Source organism: Mustela erminea, chromosome 7, assembly GCF_009829155.1.
Source record: "Mustela erminea isolate mMusErm1 chromosome 7, mMusErm1.Pri, whole genome shotgun sequence".
Lineage (NCBI taxonomy): Eukaryota > Metazoa > Chordata > Mammalia > Carnivora > Mustelidae > Mustela > Mustela erminea.
In genome coordinates, this window is record NC_045620.1 from 25,028,383 (window position 1) to 25,049,080 (window position 20,698).

The 20,698-nt window shown below is 47.5% G+C and overlaps 1 protein-coding gene across 1 annotated transcript; it reads right to left on the reverse strand.

Annotated features, from left to right (window-relative positions):
* Positions 1-818: 818 nt before the first annotated feature.
* BPIFA3 (BPI fold containing family A member 3) lies at positions 819-10,789 on the reverse strand. The gene is made up of 7 exons (XM_032353746.1): positions 10,448-10,789; positions 6,071-6,221; positions 4,099-4,206; positions 3,330-3,479; positions 2,006-2,090; positions 1,520-1,583; positions 819-1,013 (listed from the first exon to the last, which is right to left on the reverse strand). The coding sequence occupies exons 1-7, from the start codon at positions 10,566-10,568 to the stop codon at positions 979-981; spliced, it is 714 nt and encodes a 237-aa protein (XP_032209637.1). The 5' UTR covers positions 10,569-10,789; the 3' UTR covers positions 819-978.
* Positions 10,790-20,698: the final 9,909 nt, after the last annotated feature.

Consider the following 20,698-nt stretch of genomic DNA (forward strand, 5'->3'; position numbering starts at 1 on the left):
CGTGCCAGGCTTTGTTTCGAGCGTCGTGAAAATGAGCCCTGATGGGCATTCATGGTGTTGGCTCAGGGACTGTGAGGACCACTGCTGCCGTGAGCAGTCTTACCCATGTCTTGTGGTGGCCTCAGTCCTGTGTTTCTGTGCGGTGCCTGCAGGGAGTGGCTGCAGGGCCACAGGCCAGGCCTATGGGTTGCTTTTGTAGCCATGCCACCGGGATTCGGAAAGCAATGGTGCACCTTACCTCCCACCAGCGGGGTCCAGGCTCTTGTTGCTCCACATCCTGGAAGATCTCTATCCCCACTATGTGGGTGAGGGAGACCTGAAGGGAAGTTGCCTTGTCCCCAACACAGCCAGTGAGTCCTCAAACCAGAATCACCCACCTTCACAGGCACTTGCTGCACTCCCACTCTGGGCCAGCCCTGTCCTGGGGGCCAGGGATCAGTGGTCATTCTGAGGCACAGGGTTCATACCCACACAGGACTTCTCATTGGGCTGAACTGAATTTGAACTCAGATCTGTTCAGTGCCAACATTTACGTTTTCCACTGTCATCCTTTCCCTACACTCCATTGAAGCCTGGCAAAGCAGTTGGCACATAGTAGGTACTCAACAAATATGGGCTAAAAGGGAATGGGAACTCTCAACAGGGCCCTCCCTGCATTGATGAGCAAACCTAGAGATGGGCTTCTCACTTCCAGTTACAGGAAAACACAGTATTTTCTCTGGCGTTTCTAGACTGATGAGCAAACCCAGGCATAGTTAGTATTAGTATGGATCCTTCATCAAGTCTGACTTCTGGAACACCGAACTCCGGGCCCAGGAAGGGGCATCTCTGTACCCTTTAGAGTTAGAGTTTATTATGGGACAGGACAGGCCGCCACAGGGCCTGCGGTAAAGGTGTTTGGGGGCAGTGGAAGCCCCACTCTGAGGAAGACTTAAAGTCCCAAGGTGTGGAACCTCCTTCCAGGTCAGTGGGCTGGACTCATAGTTGGTTGAATTTGTGAGCAGCAGCCTGTTCTGTAAGGAGAAGAGGCAGCATCAGTCACTAGGGTGACTGTCCGCCCAGGCTCTGCAGGGAACTCTCATCCACCCATGCCGACCTAGGGCCAGTGCCTGAGCTACTGGTTTAACATTCTTTCCAGATGGTAAGTAGTTATGCGCTTATTCCCTCACTAGACTGTGAGCTCCGTGAAGGGGGGAACAGTGTCTCTCTGCAAATGGAGGGTGGTCTCAGGTTCGGGGTGGGGTGCAGTGATCCCTAAAGGACTGAATGGAGATCTTGGGAGGAGCTGCAGTTTCTGGTAATCTGGAGATTTGGATGACTGGCGGGGCACAGCTGGTAGGCATGCCCTCTGCTGTCCTAGCTCTCCCGGGGGACAGGAACAGTCATCATCATATGGTCCCCTCTAAGTGTGCTCAGAGCACAGGAAGACACCCTTCCGCAGGCCTCACTGGGAGCTGCACTGGGACACCTCCTCCCTTTACCAATCCTGAGTCCTCCCTGGACGGACATGGACACTCACCCATGAGGCTCTTCAACAGTTTCACGTCCAGCTGTCTGAGGATTTCACTGATCAGAGGACACACCTGGGCCACCAACACAGAGAGAAGGGTCAGGCCAGGACTTAGGAAAAGAAAGCTAGAGAGCCTGCGGCTGGAAGCTTAGGCCTCATTGGATTTCCACAGGAAATCATAGCAAGAGCAGCTCCCTTGTATTGAGCACCGGCGGGATGCCATGCACAGCACTTCCGCTGCCCCAGTCCTTGTGACGACTCTATGACAGGAACTGCAGGGATTCCCATGCTACAGATGGGCAAATTGAGGTGCGGGGAGGCTGAGTCCCTTGCCAAGGACACCCAAGCCAGTAGATAACAAACTGAAATTTTTAATGGAAAATTTTCAGGTCCTAAAGCCCAAGATTGGAAACTTTTTTTCTGAATTGCCAGTATGTATGTCCTGACCCGCAGATGCAAAGATACGCCAGGGGACAATATTTTTCTCAGACTTACCTGACTTTCCACCAGGTGCGGGATAACTTTTGCCAAGTTCTCCCTGAAGTTGCGGAGAAAATGTTTCATCTTTGGTGAGATATCTCTAGAAAGAAGGTAGATACACAGAACAGATAAATCTGTGCAGTACCAATGCCAGGTGCTAGGCAGTGAGTACACCTTACACAGTCATCCTCAGACAGCCCTATACTAGAGGCATTGCTGTCAGTAGTTGAAGGGGCAACTCAGAGAGGTGATGTGATTTGCTTAAGGTCACACAGCCAGTAAGTGCGGATTAAATTAGAACCAGGTCAGTAGAGCTCCAGAGTTCAGACCTTCCCCTGCACTGTCCTAGCCTTGAATGCCTGGCATGATTTAGGCATTTAGTGAATGTCTGATGAGTAAGTAAATGGACACCCACTGAAGACCTAGTTGCTTTCAGCATTCTGGAATTGCAGGGAGAAATCATACCCAAATCTTGCCCTCAGGAGTCTCACAGTCTGCTGAGTTGATAGACTTAGTCAGCCAGTATATAAACCTATTATACTCTATTAATTAATATGCCCTACAAATAGTTCTCTTTTTTTTTCTATCTTGTTCACAACTGTATTTCTAGCATCAGGCATGCCATGTCTGGCTCATAGTAGGTTCTCAATCAGTATTTGTTGAATGAATGAGTGATGAAGAAGAGTTCTAGAGAAGAAGGGAAGGGCATTCCAACCAAAAGAATCAGCATGTGCAAAGGCACGGTGGTATGAAAATCCATGGTGTGTTGATGGAGGGTTAGGCCCTTCAGCAACACAAGAGGGCAAAGGGCTATAGGATGGGGCAGCTGAGAGGACAAGTGGGGTCCTGACTGACATCCAGGAGTTTGCTCTTCATTCAGAGGGCTTTGGAGAACTGGTGGAGAGTTTGGAGGAGGAGCTAGGAGACATGACCCCGTTTCTGTGCTAGAAAGTTAATTCTGCCCAGTGGAAGAATGGAGTGAAGGAGGTGAGTTCTGAGTCTGGGAAACCCAGCTTGGCTCCTGCAGTGGTCCACAGAGTGGTCTAGGAGCTGGGGTAGTAGCTGTGGGGATGGAGAGAGAGGAGACAAGCGGGGGCTGCCAGTAGGTCATTGATGGGAGCCAGTGAAGGTGGGCAGCTGGGCGTGAGGAGGACAAAGAGTTTGGCTCCTGGGAGGTTGGCTGGGCCATCGCTGGGATGCTGACTCAGGAAGAGAAGTAGGTCCTGGGGAAAGGGTGAGACCTTTGTTGGGCTCATCCAGGAGGTGGTAGAGCCGCATGGCCACAGCTAAGGCTAGGCAGGAAGGGGCCCAGCCCAGTGGAGGGCAGCTGGGATCTTACTCTGTTAGGACTGTCGTGTGGATGCTGCTCGGCTCTACAGAGCAATTGCCTATCACCAGATGCCTCCGGCCGAACTCGTCTTTCTCCAGCCAGAACTCCACAACCAGGTTCATGCTTGCATGTGTCTTTATAATCTTGTTATTGAAGGACCTGGGGACGAGAGAGAGGAGGAGGAGGGAAAGGGCAGGAAACAGAGAGGAGGTGGTGGAAACAGCCCACACAAAGGGAAGAGTGACTCTTTGAATAAACCAGCCCGGCCTGTTGACTCCCGCAACCAGTGACCAAGGAGAAAATGCTGTTAGGCAGAGTGACTTCTGAAAATCCTTTAGACAGACCAGCTAAGGGGCCTTTCGATATTCAGAAGTAGAGTTTATCTTATTTAAAAAGTCTGTACCGTTTAGCTGTCATCTCCCGTTTTCTTGGGGGCAGCTGATGGTAAAGGATAGTCTGAGCAGATGGGGGGAAGGTGATGATATAATTTAAGCGTTTCTCTCTTTTTAAAAAAATCAATGTAATGAACTCACATAGGCTTAAATGAGCAAATGACCAGGGATTGCCACCCACATTTCAGCTGAAGAAACTGGGGCTCGGAGTTGTGAAGTGACCTGCCCAGGGTCACATAGTGAGTGAATTCAGAAACAGAATTTGAACCAGGTTGGAGTCATAAAGATCTAGGTTCCCCAGGTTGCCAAATTCCACATCCCCCCAACTCCCAGATTCCCACTGAGGAGGAACAGCACCCCACCGACCCTGCTGCTGTATGACTCACAGTCTCAAGTCAATGTCAAATTCAAGTAAGATGTTTGCTGAGAACCACTCCTTATGGAAAGACATCCGGATCCCACTGTAGTCTAGCTGAATGTTGGTGATGTTGGCACTACAGAAGGAAAGAGTAGAGGCCCTTCGAGTGGGAGGGAGCTCAGACATCAGGTTCTCAGGCTGACAAGAAAGGCTGGCATGCTGTTTATGAAAAGGGCCTGGTGTGGGGGGTTGGAGTCAGATCCTTTTAAAGATGCTCGGAGGGCAAGAGCCACCTGCAGGAGCCTAGGGCTGCACGTTGTCCCAGAGGGCCCTTCACAGCTCCACACCACGAACGTGTGCAACCCACAGCCAGCTGCAGACCCACACGGGGGCTGTTCTCAGACCCAGCCACTGCCTCCTAGCACAGGGACCACCACCTGCTCAGGTCCCCCGGCCCAAGCCCTGGGAGTCTTCTTGGCTTTCTCCATCCCTCCCCTTCACATTCAACCCAACAGTGAATCGTGCTGGCTCTGCTTACAAAATATACCCAGAGTCTGGCAACTTCCCACTCCTCCTGTCCCTTTCACCTGGACCAGGCTACCATCGCTTCTCACCTGGCGATGTTCTAGTTTCTCTCTGGGCTCCTTACCATGAACTTGGTCTCTCTACAAACTATTCTCCATGCGGCAGCCAAGAGGCAGCCTTATTACTTAACACTCTCCCTGGGTTTCTCACTGCTCTTGGAATAAAATCCGAACTCCACACTGTGACCCCTAAGACCTGCAGGGTTTGGCCCTACCTGCCTCCACTGCCGCACCTTCTACGACCCTCTGCCTTGCTCACCCGGCCACACAGGACTTCTCATTCTCAGACACACCAGTCTCTTTCCTGCCTCGGCCTTTGCACTTACTGCCCTCCTATGTCCTTCTTGTGGTTTGCTCCCTTCTCTTCATTCTTCCTAGGGATTATCTCTTTAGAAAGGTCTTCCTGATCAGCCCCACTCTTACCCTGCTAAAGCTGTCTTCAGAACATTTCCCTGTACCTGAAATTAGTTATTTACTTTTGTGACTTAAATAACTAGGATATAAGATCCAAAAAGGCAGTGACCATATGTCCTGTTCATAGATGTATTCCAAGGACCCAGCCCAGGTCCTGGTACCCAGCAGGTGTACAATGAATACTTGTAACAACTATTATTAACAGAATGGAAGGAGGGAAGTGTTGTGGCTGCAGACATCCAGGGAAACCCTGCCAGCAAGTACGAGGGCTCATTAGAAGGACAAGACTGAGGGGCGGAATGAGAGAGAAGGGAGCCTTAGGGCACAGCAGGCGGGAACCGGGTTGCTGCAGTGGAGGGGCTAGGAGCCTGGGAGGCTGAGGAGGCCCTGCCCTCCAGAGGAAGGAGTGGAAGTAAGGTCGAGCAGCCGGTCCTGCTCTGTTGGGCTAATTGGAGTGCCCAAGGTCTACATATCTACTGTGTGCGACAGAGAAAGCTCCTAAGGCCCTGATCCAGGGACAGTTATTTCACCCTTTTTACTGATGAGGGCTTAAGGCTGAAGCTCAGAGACCTCAAACACCTTATCTAGAGTCACACAGCTATCAAGCCACAGAGTGGGATTCCAATGTCAGACTCTAGTCCTGGGTCTAGTCCTGGGTTCCTTTGGCACCCCAGACGTTGATCCAGGCTGTGCTCTGGGCACCCATGTTGTAGATAAGGCTTGAGTGCTCAGGCCATTTCCCCAAGATTGGTGGCAGACCCATGATTTAAGTGCAGAAACTTTTATTCCTGGCTTTGCTTTGATCACCCTGTTACGCTTCCTCCCCAAATGACCTCTCATATTGGGCCCCCCACTCAGTCTTGCATCGGGCCCTTCATGCCCTTCTTCCAGTTTTCCTGCTTTCCCCTTTCACAGCCGTGTGCCCCCACGTCCTGAGCTTTGCTCTCTGACCCAGAGCTTTATAGAGAGTCCTAGGGCCAGAGATGGGGTTCAGGGGCTCACCTGCTTTCTTGCTGTTGCTGGAGGTTCATGCCATTTATTAGCCGGCCCACCATCCCTGGTGCCATCTGCCCCGAGGCATTCAGACTGTCTATGAGGCGGAGGTTCTGGATTCGACCCTCTGCGTTGTGCTTCATGAGGCCCTGGGCAATAACTGGAAATGGACAAGGGACCAGTGACATTGCACAGTGTTGTGGACAAGGTAGGGGGTTTGGAGTCAAGAAGCCTAGGTTGTGTGTGGGCTGCTGCATCTGCTTCTTGTTGAGTGATGGGTGCTTGTCACTCCTCAACTCCACCCTCTACATGGAAACCCACATGTCTCATCTGGAAAGTGGTGCTTTGCAGGGCTGAGGCGACAGCCCTGCTGAGGTTCTGGCCAAGAAGAGCGGCTCACAGGAAATGTAATGGTGGGAAGCCTGCCCAGTGCGATCTCTGAATCCGGGCCATAGAACCTAGTGTACAGCATGTATATCACAGTAAATGTAGCTTGGAGAGAACAACTAGGAAGAGAATGAATGTAATTTCTCCCACACTGTGCCCGGAATCAGCAGCAGGACTAAGCAGAGGTCCCAGCAGAGAACGAACTCCGAAAAGGAAAGGATTTTCAAGTACCAGGCGCACTGAAATCCTGCCTGTCTTGATGCTAGGTTGGGGTCCAGTTCTGGCAAACCTCCAAGCATACCACAGGACACATGTATTTCACTGACTTCACCCTCCCTGGAATCAGAACCCACACTGCAGAGCAGCAGAAACCATGGTTCTCCCTCATTATCCCCTGTTTCTGTTGCCTCCAAAGAAGAAAGTGTGTTTGGAGTCCCAGATCTGGGTTGAAATGCTGCCACCTTCCTGGGTCTTGATTTCCTCAACTGTATAATGGGGGCAGTAATAATGCATATCTCACAAAATTCTTTTAAGTTGAGATAAGTTGTCCAAACAGAATTGGATAAATATCATTTATCCAAAAAAAGAATATTATTGAACATCTATTGGGTATCAGGCCTTGTGCATACCAAAGACGCAGAACAGTTTCCTGTCTAGTAAGAGAGATATACATTGACTAAATAGTTTCAAAGATAGAGTGATACTATAGGTATGCCTAGAACTCTTGGTAGTTCTTGGCTAATGATAATAGCAACACTTGGAAAATTGTGAGCCGTGGACTGGTAGTTGCCAGCCCAATATCCATCCATCTGTCCGTCTGTCTAATATCCATCCATCTATCCATCCATCCACCTCCTGTCCATCTTCCATCTGTTCAAATATCCACCCATCTATTCTTCTGTCTATCCATACTCCCATTCATCCATCCTGTCATTCCCATCTGAACCCTGTTTTGGTTCAGGCACTCTGTCCAGTTCTTTGTCCAGGTGAGGCCTTTGATTATCTGAGCCATCATTGCCCAGTGACTCTTTCAGGTTTAAAGTGGGCATGTAACCCAAGTTGGCCTTATCAGACTAAACAGATGATCCTATGTTTCACATCTGAGGGGAAGTTTCTTTCTCTGTCTCCTACTGAAATGGAGCAAGGCCGTCTGTCGCTCTGATGGTCACTGGCCACCATTTTCCTACCCTGCTGGGAACTAGCAGCCTAAGGATGACAGTATGATGATAGCAGAGATTTAAAAAAAAAAAAAAATGAGTAAAACCCAGCTCTGGGTGGCACCTTTGAGTCAGACCCGGAGTTTGTCCTACCTGTGACTTTTGGTTATGTAAAATAACGTTTTTGGTTTTTTTTTCAGCCATATTGAATTGGGTTTTCTGTTCTGTGCAGCTAAGTACCCTAACTGATAGGGGACATGGTTATAGTGATAAATATATTCACAGTTGAAAAAGCATTTGGCCCATGCCTTTCTTCATTTAAATCTCCAGGGTGGCCCCATGAAATAGCATTCTAACTATACCCATTGCAACCATGAGGCTGCCTGGACCCCCAAATACACGTGAATGTATTTCATAACCTAAATGGAATGGATACCTTTGTGGCAAACCATAAAATGCCAAGTTGTGATGAGGGAAATGGGAAATAGTGATAATGTAAAAGATTTAAGAAATAGAAATAGTTAATTGAAGATTCCATTCCCCCAAAGTGTTTGATGTTTATGGTTTTGGGGAAGAGTTTTACCAAACTTTATATAGAGGTAATTGTGAAAAAGATTAAAAAAAAGAAAAAGGTGCCAGATTCATTTTATGAGGCCAGTGTAACTTGCCCAGCTTCCAGATCAGTATTAGGGAAAAAAGGTCCACATTGATTTCATGTATGAAAAATTGGCTAAATTCCTATAAGATTCTTAGCTAACAAATTGAGTAGCCAATAGTACATTATAAAAATACAAATAATACATTATATGTTAAAAAAAAACTCTAAAAATACATTATATTATAAAATATATTTTAGTATGTTACATTATAAGTACATTCTAGTACATTATAAAAATAGTACAGTATAAATATATCATTCTAATAAATTATAAAGTATCAAACTTATTCCAGAAATGCTGGGATGGGTTCAACAGACAAAAATCTATTCATACAATTTATCACATTAATGATTTAGAAGAAAAAATGGAGTAATTTTTAGAGATAGGAAAACATTTGTTAAAAGCCAGTATTTATTTATGATTAAGAAAAATTCATAAAAAAAGAAAAATTCAGAAAACCAGAAATATGGGGATTTCTTTAACATGATAAAAAAGATTTCAAAAACCTCTGGAAAATGTCGTACTTAGTGGAGTATTCTACATCTACAACTCTGTGACAGTTTGGGAAAAATGTTAGCACTGGTTAGACCTGAAGAAGGACCAGCGTCAAGAATAAATTAATGCTGGGGCGCCTGGGTGGCTCAGTGGGTTAAAGCCTCTGCCTTCGGTTCAGGTCATGGTCTCAGGGTCCTGGGATCAAGCCCCGCATTGGGCTCTCTGCTCAGCAGGGAGCCTGCTTCCTCCTCTCTCCCTGCCTGCCTCTCTGACTACTTGGTGCTCCCTGTCTATCAAATAAATAAATAAATCTTAAAAAAAAAAAAAGAATAAATTAACGCTCAAATCAGAGAGGATAAAAACAAATCCCTGGGGAAGCAAAGAGAAACATGGACAAGAGATGAGGACAGGGAATTTGAAGAAGTCAAATGGCTAATGAAACTGGGATGAGGGGCTCGAACTTCCCACGGATCAGAGGAAGTCAAGCTGAGACAATTCCATAGCACTCACGTGCACTTCAGACTGGCAGACAGGAGAAAGACTGTGTTACATATGGAATTGTGTAGCTCCTCCTGCCCCCAAATGAACATATTGAGGTTTTAGCGTCCAGTAGGACTGCATTTGGAGACTTTACCTCCTTGAAGGAGGTAAAGAAGCTTAAGCTCTGGTCTTAGGGTTGGGGCCCTAATCCGATAAGACTGGTGTCCTTCTAAGAAAAGAGAGACAGCAGAGTGCACCCTCCGTGCACATGCGGAAGGAAGGCCCATGTGAGGACACAGCGAGAGGGCAGAGACCCGCAAGCCAGAAGGAAGAGAGAAGAAGAGGGGTTTCATCAGAAGCGAACCCTGTGGGCGCCTTCATTTTGAACTGCCAGCCCCCAGACTTGTGAGAAAAGAAATGTCTGTTGTTTGAGCCCCCCAGCCTGTGGTATCTTGCTGTGGCCACTGGAGTAGACTGAGGCAGATGAATCCTCTCCAGTTCTGGGAAACAGGGCTGGGGAGACGGTGCTTGTTAGTCACTGGAGCCCATATAGAGCAGCACAGCCCTTCTAGAAAGCAGTTTGACAGTCACTCGTTAAATTGAGTTTGTATCCACCCTAGGGCCCAGCCACGCATTCTACTTCTGGGTCTCTCCCAGAGACTTTCTTCTACGGCCCCTAACAGAGACATATGCAGGGATGTTGATCTCAGGGTAGCTTATGTTAGTGGGGAGTTAGAGACGACTCAGCAGTCCATCCCTAGGGAAGTGGCCAAGGAGTGATGAGTCCAGTCTCATGGACTTCTCATTACCAGCATGAAGCAACAGATGTCAACAGCACAGTGTCCAATGAAAACAGTAAAAATCAAGATCTATATGGTGATGCCATCTATGCAAATCAAAACACTGTTATGTTGTATCAGGATGTGATTGTACATAAACACCTGTGTTAAACACACCAAAGAGCCGAGGAAGAGGAGTGGGAATGAGAATAAGCAGTAAAGGGGAATAAGCCCAAGAGGGCCTTGCCACGATTCACAGTAATGATGACAATTCCATGAACTGGCATATGATCAATTCAACCTCAGTATTCTACACTTGAGGTCTAAGAGAAAAAGGGAGAGAGGGAGTGACTGACCCAAGGTCACCCAGCAGGATGATGCCCTCCCCACCCACCCTGGGATAGTGGGCAGAGCACGGGGTGAGCTTACTTCTTGCTAGAGCTGGTCTGTCCATGTGGGCCTCGGCCAGGCCATGCCAAGGCTGCTTGTGCAGTGCTGAGGGCACCGAAAGCAAGCTGAGGAGGACCAGGAGCCTCCAGATTGGACACATCTTGGGTTCTGGGACCTGCAGTTGTCAAGAAGAGTCATATGGTACCCAGGTGGGTGGTTGCGGGGTTGGCTGCCTGAATGAGTGGACTCATGGTTTTCTGTGGGAGAATGACACCAGAGTTAGCCCTGAGCATGCTGTGGGGAGGTGTCGTGATAGGCGCTGGCAGCTGCCTCTGGGCTTTGCTCACATGGTGAGGGCGGCAGGTGGAACCCTGTCGGGGGGCCCAGGGATCTAGAGGGAGGCTGTGTTGCTTGGATACGCCCACTAGAGCCCACTGTTGGGTCATCCAGTGAGAGTCCCCTCCCAGATCCTGCTCAGGCTGGGTATTGGGGATCCTGCAGTAAATGAACGAGGATATCTAATTTCAGTCTTTCCAGGTGGACTAGGACTTTCTTAAGGTCAAGATCATTCGCAATGCCTACCATGTTGCTTGCTTGCCAGGAATTAGTGTTAATGAATGTTTGTTGGGTGACTCAATGACTGAACACATGAATGAGTGAGAACAGTTGATCCCTGAACCGCCTAACAAACTTTAAGTTTCTGTAGGGGAGGGTGTGAGGCGAATTAATCCTCCTGTGTCCAGTACTGCCCATGTTTACTGCATGGTAGTTAGCAGTTAAGTGTTTGTTAAATGATACGAATGAATGAATGAACAGTTGGATGGATGGTTTATGGATAAGGTTTACAGGAGGCGGACAGAGAGCCCTGAAGCCAAAGCATTAGGTTTACTTCACTGCCCTGGAGTTGGGGGTCAGAGAAACTTCAGTTCAAATCCCCGTCCTCACCATCTCGGGAAATAGTGCCACAATCTATCCAGTTGCTCTGGCCCCAGCTCTTGGGGTCCTTCTCGACTCTTCTTCCCACTTTGCCCACCACCCATCTGTCAGGCCACCCTGTCAGCACTTCCAGAACCTGACCACATCCAGCGGCCCCTCCTCAGCCCCCCTCACATCGCCCTGGATTACACTGGGCTGCCCCTACCTGGTTTCGTGGCTTTCTCCCTTGCCCACCTACAATCTGTTTTGCACACCACAGCCTGTACAATCATTTTAAAAAAAGATTTATCTATTTTCATTTGAGGTGGGTAAAGGGGCAGAAGGAGAGGGAAGGAAGAGAATCTCCAGTAGAATCTCCACAGAGTCTGACGCAGGGCTCGAGCTCACGACCCTGAGATCGTGACCTGAGCCAAAACCGAGAATCAGATGCTTAACCAACTGAGCTGCCCCAGTGTCCCCTGCATGATCATTTTAAGACGTTAATCAGACCAGGGCCCGCCTCTACTCAAAATTCTCTCAAGTTTCCCACTGCAGCTACACAGGCTTCGGGGGTCCGGGCCCCACAGTTCGGCTGCTGGGAGCTCTGAGACAGAGGCACTCCTCACTCCCTGTGCTCTCCTCCTGGGGCTGTAGGGAATGTGCAGGGTCCTTTGCAGAGCTCACAAAGCCCTGGGGCCATGCTTGGGCACTTCCCATCCAGTTTTGTAAGAGATCAGAACGAAAGCATTCGTTCAGGGTGATGGCTTGCCGGAACTGACGCCCTCGCAGGGTCACACTCCCCTTGGGGATGTTTGTAGAATATCAGTTACCTCGAAATGTACTTTTCCAGTCTTCCTGGTCTTGTGTAACCAGTTGGGATTTTGTTATTTTTTGTCGAGAAAATTGGAGAAGAGTGGGCACTGTTGGGAGGAACAAACCTGTTGTCCTTGCTCTTTGAAGGTCTGACCTTGGGAGTAGGGCGGGCTCTTAGTCCTGCCCCATCACAGGATGTGACTCTCAGGGCCACCAAATCTACAGAGATGACGGGGTAGAGGCTGTGGACTTTCCAAGCCCAGTGCAGGACAGGGGAGTGGGAGGCTACTGCTCAGTGGTGAGCCCTGCAGTTGCTTGTCCTGGTGGTGCCCCTGTTCCTGTGGGGAGGCTGACAGTCTCCAGCCATCCCAGCTGGGAGCACGTGGTGGTGACGTGTGGCTGTGAAGGGGAGGTAGAGGGGCTCTGTGAGGGCCCAGCGAGGGAAAACCTGAGCAGTGGGGGGGGGGGGGGGGGGGGGGACTGTCAGAGAAACAACCTCCCTGAGGAGGACATTGAAAGGAAAGGTTAGCTGGTGTGGCTTCTCCCCTGAGCCTGTCGCCCCCCCATCCTCCATCCCTGGCAGCTACCTCCAAGGCAGTGGGCTGACATTTATTTGGTGGACCTCGTTCACTGTGCGAAGCCGGCTCTGCAGGTGATCTCACTGCACCTTCCTAACGCATGTGAGGGGACAGGGACCGAGAGGAAAGCAGCAGCCTGTGGAGCTCCCAGCCTGGAGAAGAGGAGCTGCCCCCTCCAGCAGGCTCTCGGGCCCTTCCCGCAGTAGTGAGATGTTGCTTCCTTTGGAAGGTGGAGCTGCTGGGGCCCCCAAACCTCATCTGTTACCATCACCTTTACTGTTTCAAAGAACTTCCTTTCAAACAAACTTCACCTTTTTGCGGGGGGGGGGGGTTTCTGAAAATGTGACAAAAACTTTGGTTTGTTCAGAAAAACAAAATGCACCTTGTTAAAAAATGTTGCTCGCAGTAGTAGGATTTCCATCCTCCTCCTAAGATGTACCCATCGACGCCAGTTAAAGCCCTGGCTCTCCTGGGTAGCTGACTTTCAAGGAGTTTGACTTGGATAAAAATGTATTTATCTGTCAACCATTACTCCCTGTGGGCCTGTGATGGGCCCGGCATTGTGCTTGGCTCTAGGCAGTAACAGACACCCTGCTCCTCCAGCAACTTCTGGTCTGGTGAGAGAATCAGAAGCATTACACGGCAGAAGCAGTACATGAAACAAGTACAGATCATATCAAAGGGAAAAAGTTGGGTAAGACTGAGAATAGGAGGGAGGCCACTTTGGGCAATGGGGAGAGAAGGTCTCTCAAGAAGGTGACATTTGAGCTGAGTCCACGAGGAGATGGAATCTGCACTGAATATGGATGGTGGAGGGTGTGTCTGGTAGACAGGATGGCAGGGGCAAAGACCCTGAGGTGGGAAAAGGCTCAGCAGATTGGAGGAACAAGGGATGATGGGTGTGGCTGGGCTGCACCTATGGGGTCAGATCTTGGAGCCCACATGCCCAGGCTCCTGGTCATAGCTCAGGGGTGGGGGTGTCCAGACAGGGGGTGTCCTGTCCAGGGAGCAGGAGTCTCCCCTGGCCAAACCAAAGGTCAGGCAGGCTTTTGTACATGAGCACCCTCCTATATAGTTGGGCAGAGGTGCCCACCTCCACCAACCCTGCAACCCCACCCCTACCCCACTGAAACTCCCTGGGCGCTAAGGCAGCTCCATGTTCTCAGCCAAAGGGAGAGGTCCTGAAACTCCAGGGGGAAGCAGAATGGATGAAAGCAGAATGGCGCAAGATTCCTGCACCTGATTCAGTGGGGTGGGCTGGTTTCGTTCACTGAGAATCACGCTCCTATGGAATGGAATTCTTTATTCACACAGGCATTCATTTAGTCCATTTTTTGATAGAAATGTATATGTTAATAATCATAGACGTCTAAAGACTGGAACTTTAACCCAAAGGCAAACTTCCTGGAAAAGGGGGTGAGGGGAGTGGGGTGCCTTCTGAATGGACCATCGGGTTGGACAAAGGATGATGAGGTTCTAGCTCTGGTGTGGCCTGAAGCAGGGAAGGGAACGTGGAAAAGTTGGAGTTTCTGGGTACCTTGCAGTGCTTTTAGGAGGACAAGTGGGGCTTGTAGAAATGCAGATTCCTGGGCCACCCCTGAGGACTTAAGTCTGTCTCTGGAGGTGGGAGCTGGAACTGAGCTTCTGGGTGAGTCTGCTGCACAGGGTGCCTGAGAGCCATGTAGCTGAATTAGGAAGATGATGCCAGACCACATTTGTTTAGAGCTGACTGTGCTCAGAGGGCAGTCTCAGTGCTTTACTTGTAATGGATTCTTTAATCCTCCACACAGCCCTTTGAGGGAGATCCTGTTATAATTGGCCTCCCTTTGCAGAGGCACAGAGAAGTTGAATAAAATCCCTGAAGTCACCAGCAGGACAGGTGAGGCTGGGGCAGGAACAAGGCAGCCAGACTCACAGAAGGGAGATCAGCGGAGCCATCACTTGGTCCCCATCTACCTCCTCCTCCCACACCCCACTCTGCTCCCCAGCACTACTATCCCACGGCCCCCACTGGCATTGCAAGGAGAGGCAGGAAGAGCAACAGTGGACTTGTGTTGAGCCCCAACTCTGTGCCAGGCTCTGCTCTAAGCATTCATTGTAGATTAATTTCATTAATCCAATAGCCCTGGAGGGCTGCGTTGTTATTGCTGAACTTCACAGATGCAAATCCTGAGACAGAAAGATGGAGTCACTTGCCCAAGGACACACAGCTGGTAAGCGTGGATCCAGGATTCAAACTCAGGCTATCTGGCTCTGTGGCCTGTGTATCATCTAGATAAATTCACCCACAGCCCTTACCCTTCACCCTGAGCTCTGTGAGCCTGTCTTGTTCAGTGGCCATTTCCTCTCATATTTCAGAGAGGCCACTAAAGACTCATGGGCATGTATGGCAATTAACATAGATTTTCAGTGAGCTGGCGTTGCTTCACCAGGGGAGTGAAGACGGCAGGTCTCACCATAACCATGAACTCTCTGAACCACTAGGGGGCGGGAACTGGCCCCTGACAAGCCCAGGGTCCCTCCAAGCGGAGATGTTCTCAGGAGAAAATGAGGGAGGCAGGCCATTCACAATAACCACCTATTCAGAGCCACACTTGCCTTGAATGTCAGCCAGTGGGGAAGAGGAAATGTGCTTGAGTCCTTCTCCTTAAAGTGCGCATCAGACCTCAGCATCCATCATAAGAAGCTTGAACAGGAGACGTCAACTGAAAACAAAGCAAGCGGGGCACCTGGGTGGCTCAGTCCTTTGGGCGTCTGACTCTTGGTTTCAGATCAGGTCTTGATATAAGGGTCCTAGAATCGAGTGCCTTGTTGGGCTTTGTGCACAGCACGGAGCCTTCTTGAGGGTCTCTCTCCCTCTTCCTCTGCCCCTCACCCTGCTCGTGTGTGTGGTCTCTCTCTCATAAATAAATATTTAAAAAAATAAAAACAAAACAAGGAAGTAATTAAGATTAGGATAAAAATTAATAAGATAAAAACTGAAAAACATTAAGGAAAACCAATGAAGTCAGAAGCCAGTTCTTTTAGAAGATTAATACAGTTGATAAAACTCTAGTCAGGTAGATTCGGAAAAAGAGGGAGAAGACACAATAACCAGTATCAGGAATGAGGGGTGATAGCATTACAGACTTTACAGGTATTATAAGAATAATAAGGAAATATTATGAATGACTTTATGCCAATTAATTTCTACAACTTAGATAAAAGGAACAAATTCCTTAAAAGACACAAACTACCAAAGCTTCTCCAGAAGAAATAGATAACCTGAAAAGCCCTGTATCTATTAAAGATACTGAATTTGTAGATAAAAACCTCAGTGCACAGAAAACTTTAGACTTAGATTGCTTCATCACCAAACACCATATTATACTCATGCTATTCCAGAAAATTGAAGGGGAGAGAATACTTACCAAGTCCTTCAATGAAGCCAGCCTTACCCTAATACAAAACCCAGATTAGGATCAATACTACAAAGCAATGTATCGTGAACCTAGAGACCAAAATCCTCAATAGCATCTAAGTGACTTCAGTACAGATTTAAATGTCTACAAAGGATAATACATCTTGATTAAGTGGGGGTTTATCGCAAGAAATCAAGTTTAGTTTAGCATTTGAAAATCAGTGTAAGACAGCCTATTAAGAAACTTGATATGTGGGCCATGAAGGACATCTCAGATTGCATGGTTTTTTGACGCCCCATGCTTAGATATTCATCTTTACTAGGACTCAGTAGCAAGACAGGAGCTGTTTCTCAAAATTAAAACGGTTATCTGCAGACCAGGATAGGGCTTTTCTCTAGTGCCCTAGAGATCTGTGCTGTGTTTCTCTTATTAGAGCTTGCCAGAGCATCCATAAACATCCTCATTTGCCACAGGTACTCTGAAAGTATAATGGGTTCTACCTAGGTCATAGAAGGACATAGTGGTAGAGAAACTTGCACTGCTTCCTGGAGAGCCTGTCCACATTCTGATTCCTACTCAAACTGATTCCTTAAGAGTTGCTCAGTAAGTGCGTCAGAATAACACTTTTAATTGTGGTACATATTACCTTAAAAATTAAAATGGACCATGAAGCTTTGTGCCTTTTTGTACTTGCAGAGACTTCATCAAAGTGCTGGGGACCTGGGCTTTTATGAGATTGTATCTCACCTTCTTCCTCATACGTATTTTACAAATGCCTTTAAATGCTTGTTAATTCCTGCTCATTGAGTTTAATCAGCATAATGTCAACAATGTATTGGGCATATGTGATGTTCTGTGATGTCAGTATGATCAAGATTTTTATAGATTATGTTATGGTAGAAAGGACCAGTAGTGCTGGGAAAAACTACTGTGTCCTGATAGCATTGCCAAGTAAAAGCAAGCTGATTCTGATGATCCCTAAATTTTGAAATAGGGGGAAAAACATTTTCAGGGGTAATAGTGAATTCCTGGTGTCAGGGATTGGGTTGACTTTAAGGCCAGTGAACAGTCTTGTTACATGGGGATGGGATAAGTATTGTGGGGTTTTTTTCCCCTAGTGTGTCAGCTTAGGTAGGCTACAATCCTGTTATTTCATCAGATGCTAACCTAGGTGTTGATCTGAAGGGAGTTTTCAGATATAATTAAAGTCCATAATGAGATGACTTAATGTAAGGGAGATTATCCTGGATAACCCAGGTAGGACTAATTTAATTACTTGGGAGGACTTAAAAGCAAGGCTGAGGGGAGAGAGGGAAAAAGCGGTAGAGAGAGACAGAGAAACACAGAGAAGAGGAAGGAAGAGGACAGGGGAGGAGGAAAAAGAAAGAGCAGAAAAAAAAGAAATTTCCTGTGGACAGCTTTGGTGCTTAGTTCTCCCTTCCTCATGGCTTGAGCTAGGAGTTTCGGTCTTGCTTAACCCCCATAATCCTGTAAATCAATTTCTTGTAATCCCTCTCTTTGTCTTTCTCTCGTCTGCATTAATCCTGACTGATACAAGTATCAGCATCCTTTTGTCTCTCAAATTTAAAATGATGGCCTTTGTGGGTGGGGATGATGGCCTTTGTCTCTCCAGTTTCCCCCAGTGATGTAGGATTGCTTTGGTTTATTATTGTGTTGTAAGAGAAAGCTCTGGGAGTTTCCACTTGGCTTTTCCTCTCCCGAAAGCTCTCCCTCCATGGATTGGAGAGCCAAATGGGGATTCTGCCAGTTGCTAATTATGTCTCATCCAATTATACATTAAAGAATTGGAAAAATAATCATAGAACGGGTCCATGTAATTATCAGGTCCATTCTAAATCAAACTCGTGCCAAAACTCCATTTATCATTTGACAACAATAAGCCCAGTTTGGTGGACCATAAAACTATTTTGGGTTCCTGGAAAACAGCATAAATTCAGAGCCAGTATCTCATAGTCCCAAAAGTTCTGGGTATTTTTCTATAGTGCACCATGATTCTAATAAATGTCAACAAGCCAGTTTGGGAAAGACTTGAAGGAAGACTTGGCATATAGGCTGTGGCAGTGTTGCAGGATCCCTTGGCTCCCCTTCAATCAAGGGGTTCCTGATCCTGAACTGGCTTTTAACTGGAAATTGGATGAAAAGCTCTGATTTTCCATTTGGCAACCCAAGTCAAGTTTTTGGATTCCAAATCTGGAGATTCTCATGATCAATTAACATTTAATGGGAGGACCATCTATTTCCTTCCTAGGGAAACTGTGATCAGTTAGCAGTTGCCAAATATTCTGATTACCATTTATCCTTGCCTTCCATTACGATAAGCATGCCCTCTCGTTTCTGCCAGTTTTGCTCCACCACTTGCTCTGTTACTGGTGTATCTCATCCTCCCCCGTTAAAATCACGGAGTCCTTCTCAATGGCAGCATTTCCCAGGTAATAAAAAACAGCTTTTCAAGGATGTGGATACTCTCCTACTGTATTTTTCAACTTTTTAGTTGATTTAGTTGAAGAAATTGTTGTTTGGACCCCCTCAGGAAATGTAACGGTTGGGGCACATGTGTTTACAAAAGATAAATCCTCGCCAACAGTCCAATCTCCTCAAGCCTTTGGATTCCTTACTTGTATTGAACTTGGAAAGTTCTCAATCTCATTGAATGAAGGCCATTTTGAGTTTATTTTCTAGTAACCAACACAATAAGCTATCGAAGTCGTTTTCAGCTGTGTGATCTAATATTAAGTCCAGAATCTTTGACGAAGGTTTAAGGACATATTTAGACAGAGCACTTCCATCCGCTAAACAATAACCTTGTTGTTTAACCCTTAATCTGTCCCTGTCCCCTTTCCCCAAGGGGCTTACTTAAAAATAAGTCCCAGAAACCAGTCCCAGGTAACAAAGCCCAAATACAAGGGTGGGTCAGGCCAGGTGGAGATATCTCTCCGATTGGTAGGGGGGCGTATACTGTCTCCCTAGTTACCAAGGAGTGTGGGCCCCGCCCCTTAGGGGCACCTTTTGGGCACCAATTCTGACCAAGGTGATAGGCTAACTCAAATATCTACTAGGGTAAATTGTAATTCAATTGGTCACTTATGTGTAACCTAACATGACTGTGCATCTTTCTCCGTGTGTTACAATTTTATTGGCCACCTGTGCGTGGCCAGGCCCAACCACATGGCCTTTGCCCTTAAAAGCTAGTCTGTGAAGCAGAGAGGTCGCCCTCTCTGTAAGAGGCGTGGCCCCGAACTTTCGGTTTGATTCTTTTTTTTTTTAAAAAAGATTATTTATTTATTTATTTGACAGAGATCACAATTAGGCCGAGAGGCAGGCAAAGAAAGAGGAAGGAAAGCAGGCTCCCAGCTGAGCAGAGAGCCCAATGTGGGGCTCGATCCCAGGACTCTGGGATCATGACCTGAGCGGAAGGCAGAGGCTTTAACTCACTGAGCCACCCAGGCACCCTTGGTTTGATTCTTGATGCTTGGCACAAAATAAAGCTTTGCTTGACCTTCGCTTTGTATCAGTCTCGCTCCTTTAATCACGGACCCATAATTGGGGGACCTAACAGAAGGTACCCATCAATTAAAAAGCAACCCAGTTTATAGTCTATCATCTTTGGTCTAACATATTTAGAATCAGTTGCTGATGTGGAGAATGATGTGGTTTTGGAATATAAGTGAGGTTTGTTGGGGTGAGGTGTGTTGCTTAGGGCTGAGAAAGAATTCTTGAGACATCTTTGGTGCAAAATGGTGGTTTTATTCAAGCATGGGGGCAGGACCGGTGGGCAGAAAGAGCTGCAGCACGGGGTTGTGTGGAATGGTGATTACAGACTCCAGAGTTGGGGAAGTTAAGGGAAAGGGAGGTTTCAAAAGGACTTTCAAATGCTAGAGAGGACCTACAAGATACTAGAGGCCTTGCGGTTGTCAAGTTAAGGTTGTTTTCCCCTCTAGCAAGGTATTAACATTAAGATAGTTGGGAGCTTCCTGGAAGAAAGTCACACTTGTCCCACCCAGGAGTGGGGGAGGGGAGGTTGCAGGGGACAGCTTGTGCTTTGTCTTCAGCTAGCCCTCTGCTTCCTCATCAGAGAACAAAGGCAAAGAAAAAGAATTAAACTTCCTTATAACTTACAGCCCATTTGACAAGTACTTGGGACAGGCAGAGGGACCTTCCTCAAGGAGTTTAGCTGCCCTGATGTTCGTACTTTGCTAGAGGCCAAAGGCAACCTTAACATTAGCCTAACCCCCAGGATCTAATAAATCTTCTTTAACATATAAAAATCCCTTTGGAGACTTCCTTTATCTCTAGCGCCCACCGATATATGTTAGCCATCATCCTCCAAGTGATGTAGGAAAGAGGATGTTAAGGTTCTAAGCCCACGGCCAAGAAAGAATTCTTGAGACACCTTTGGTGCAAAAACATGATTTTATTAAAGCACAGGGACAGCACCCATGGGTAGAAAGAGCTGCAATGGGCTCATGAGCAGTGGCGCATTATATACTTTCAAGTTGGGAGGGGGTTAGGGATAGCCTAAGTCTCTAAGGAATTTTGTAAGCAAGGTTTCCAGGACCTTGGGG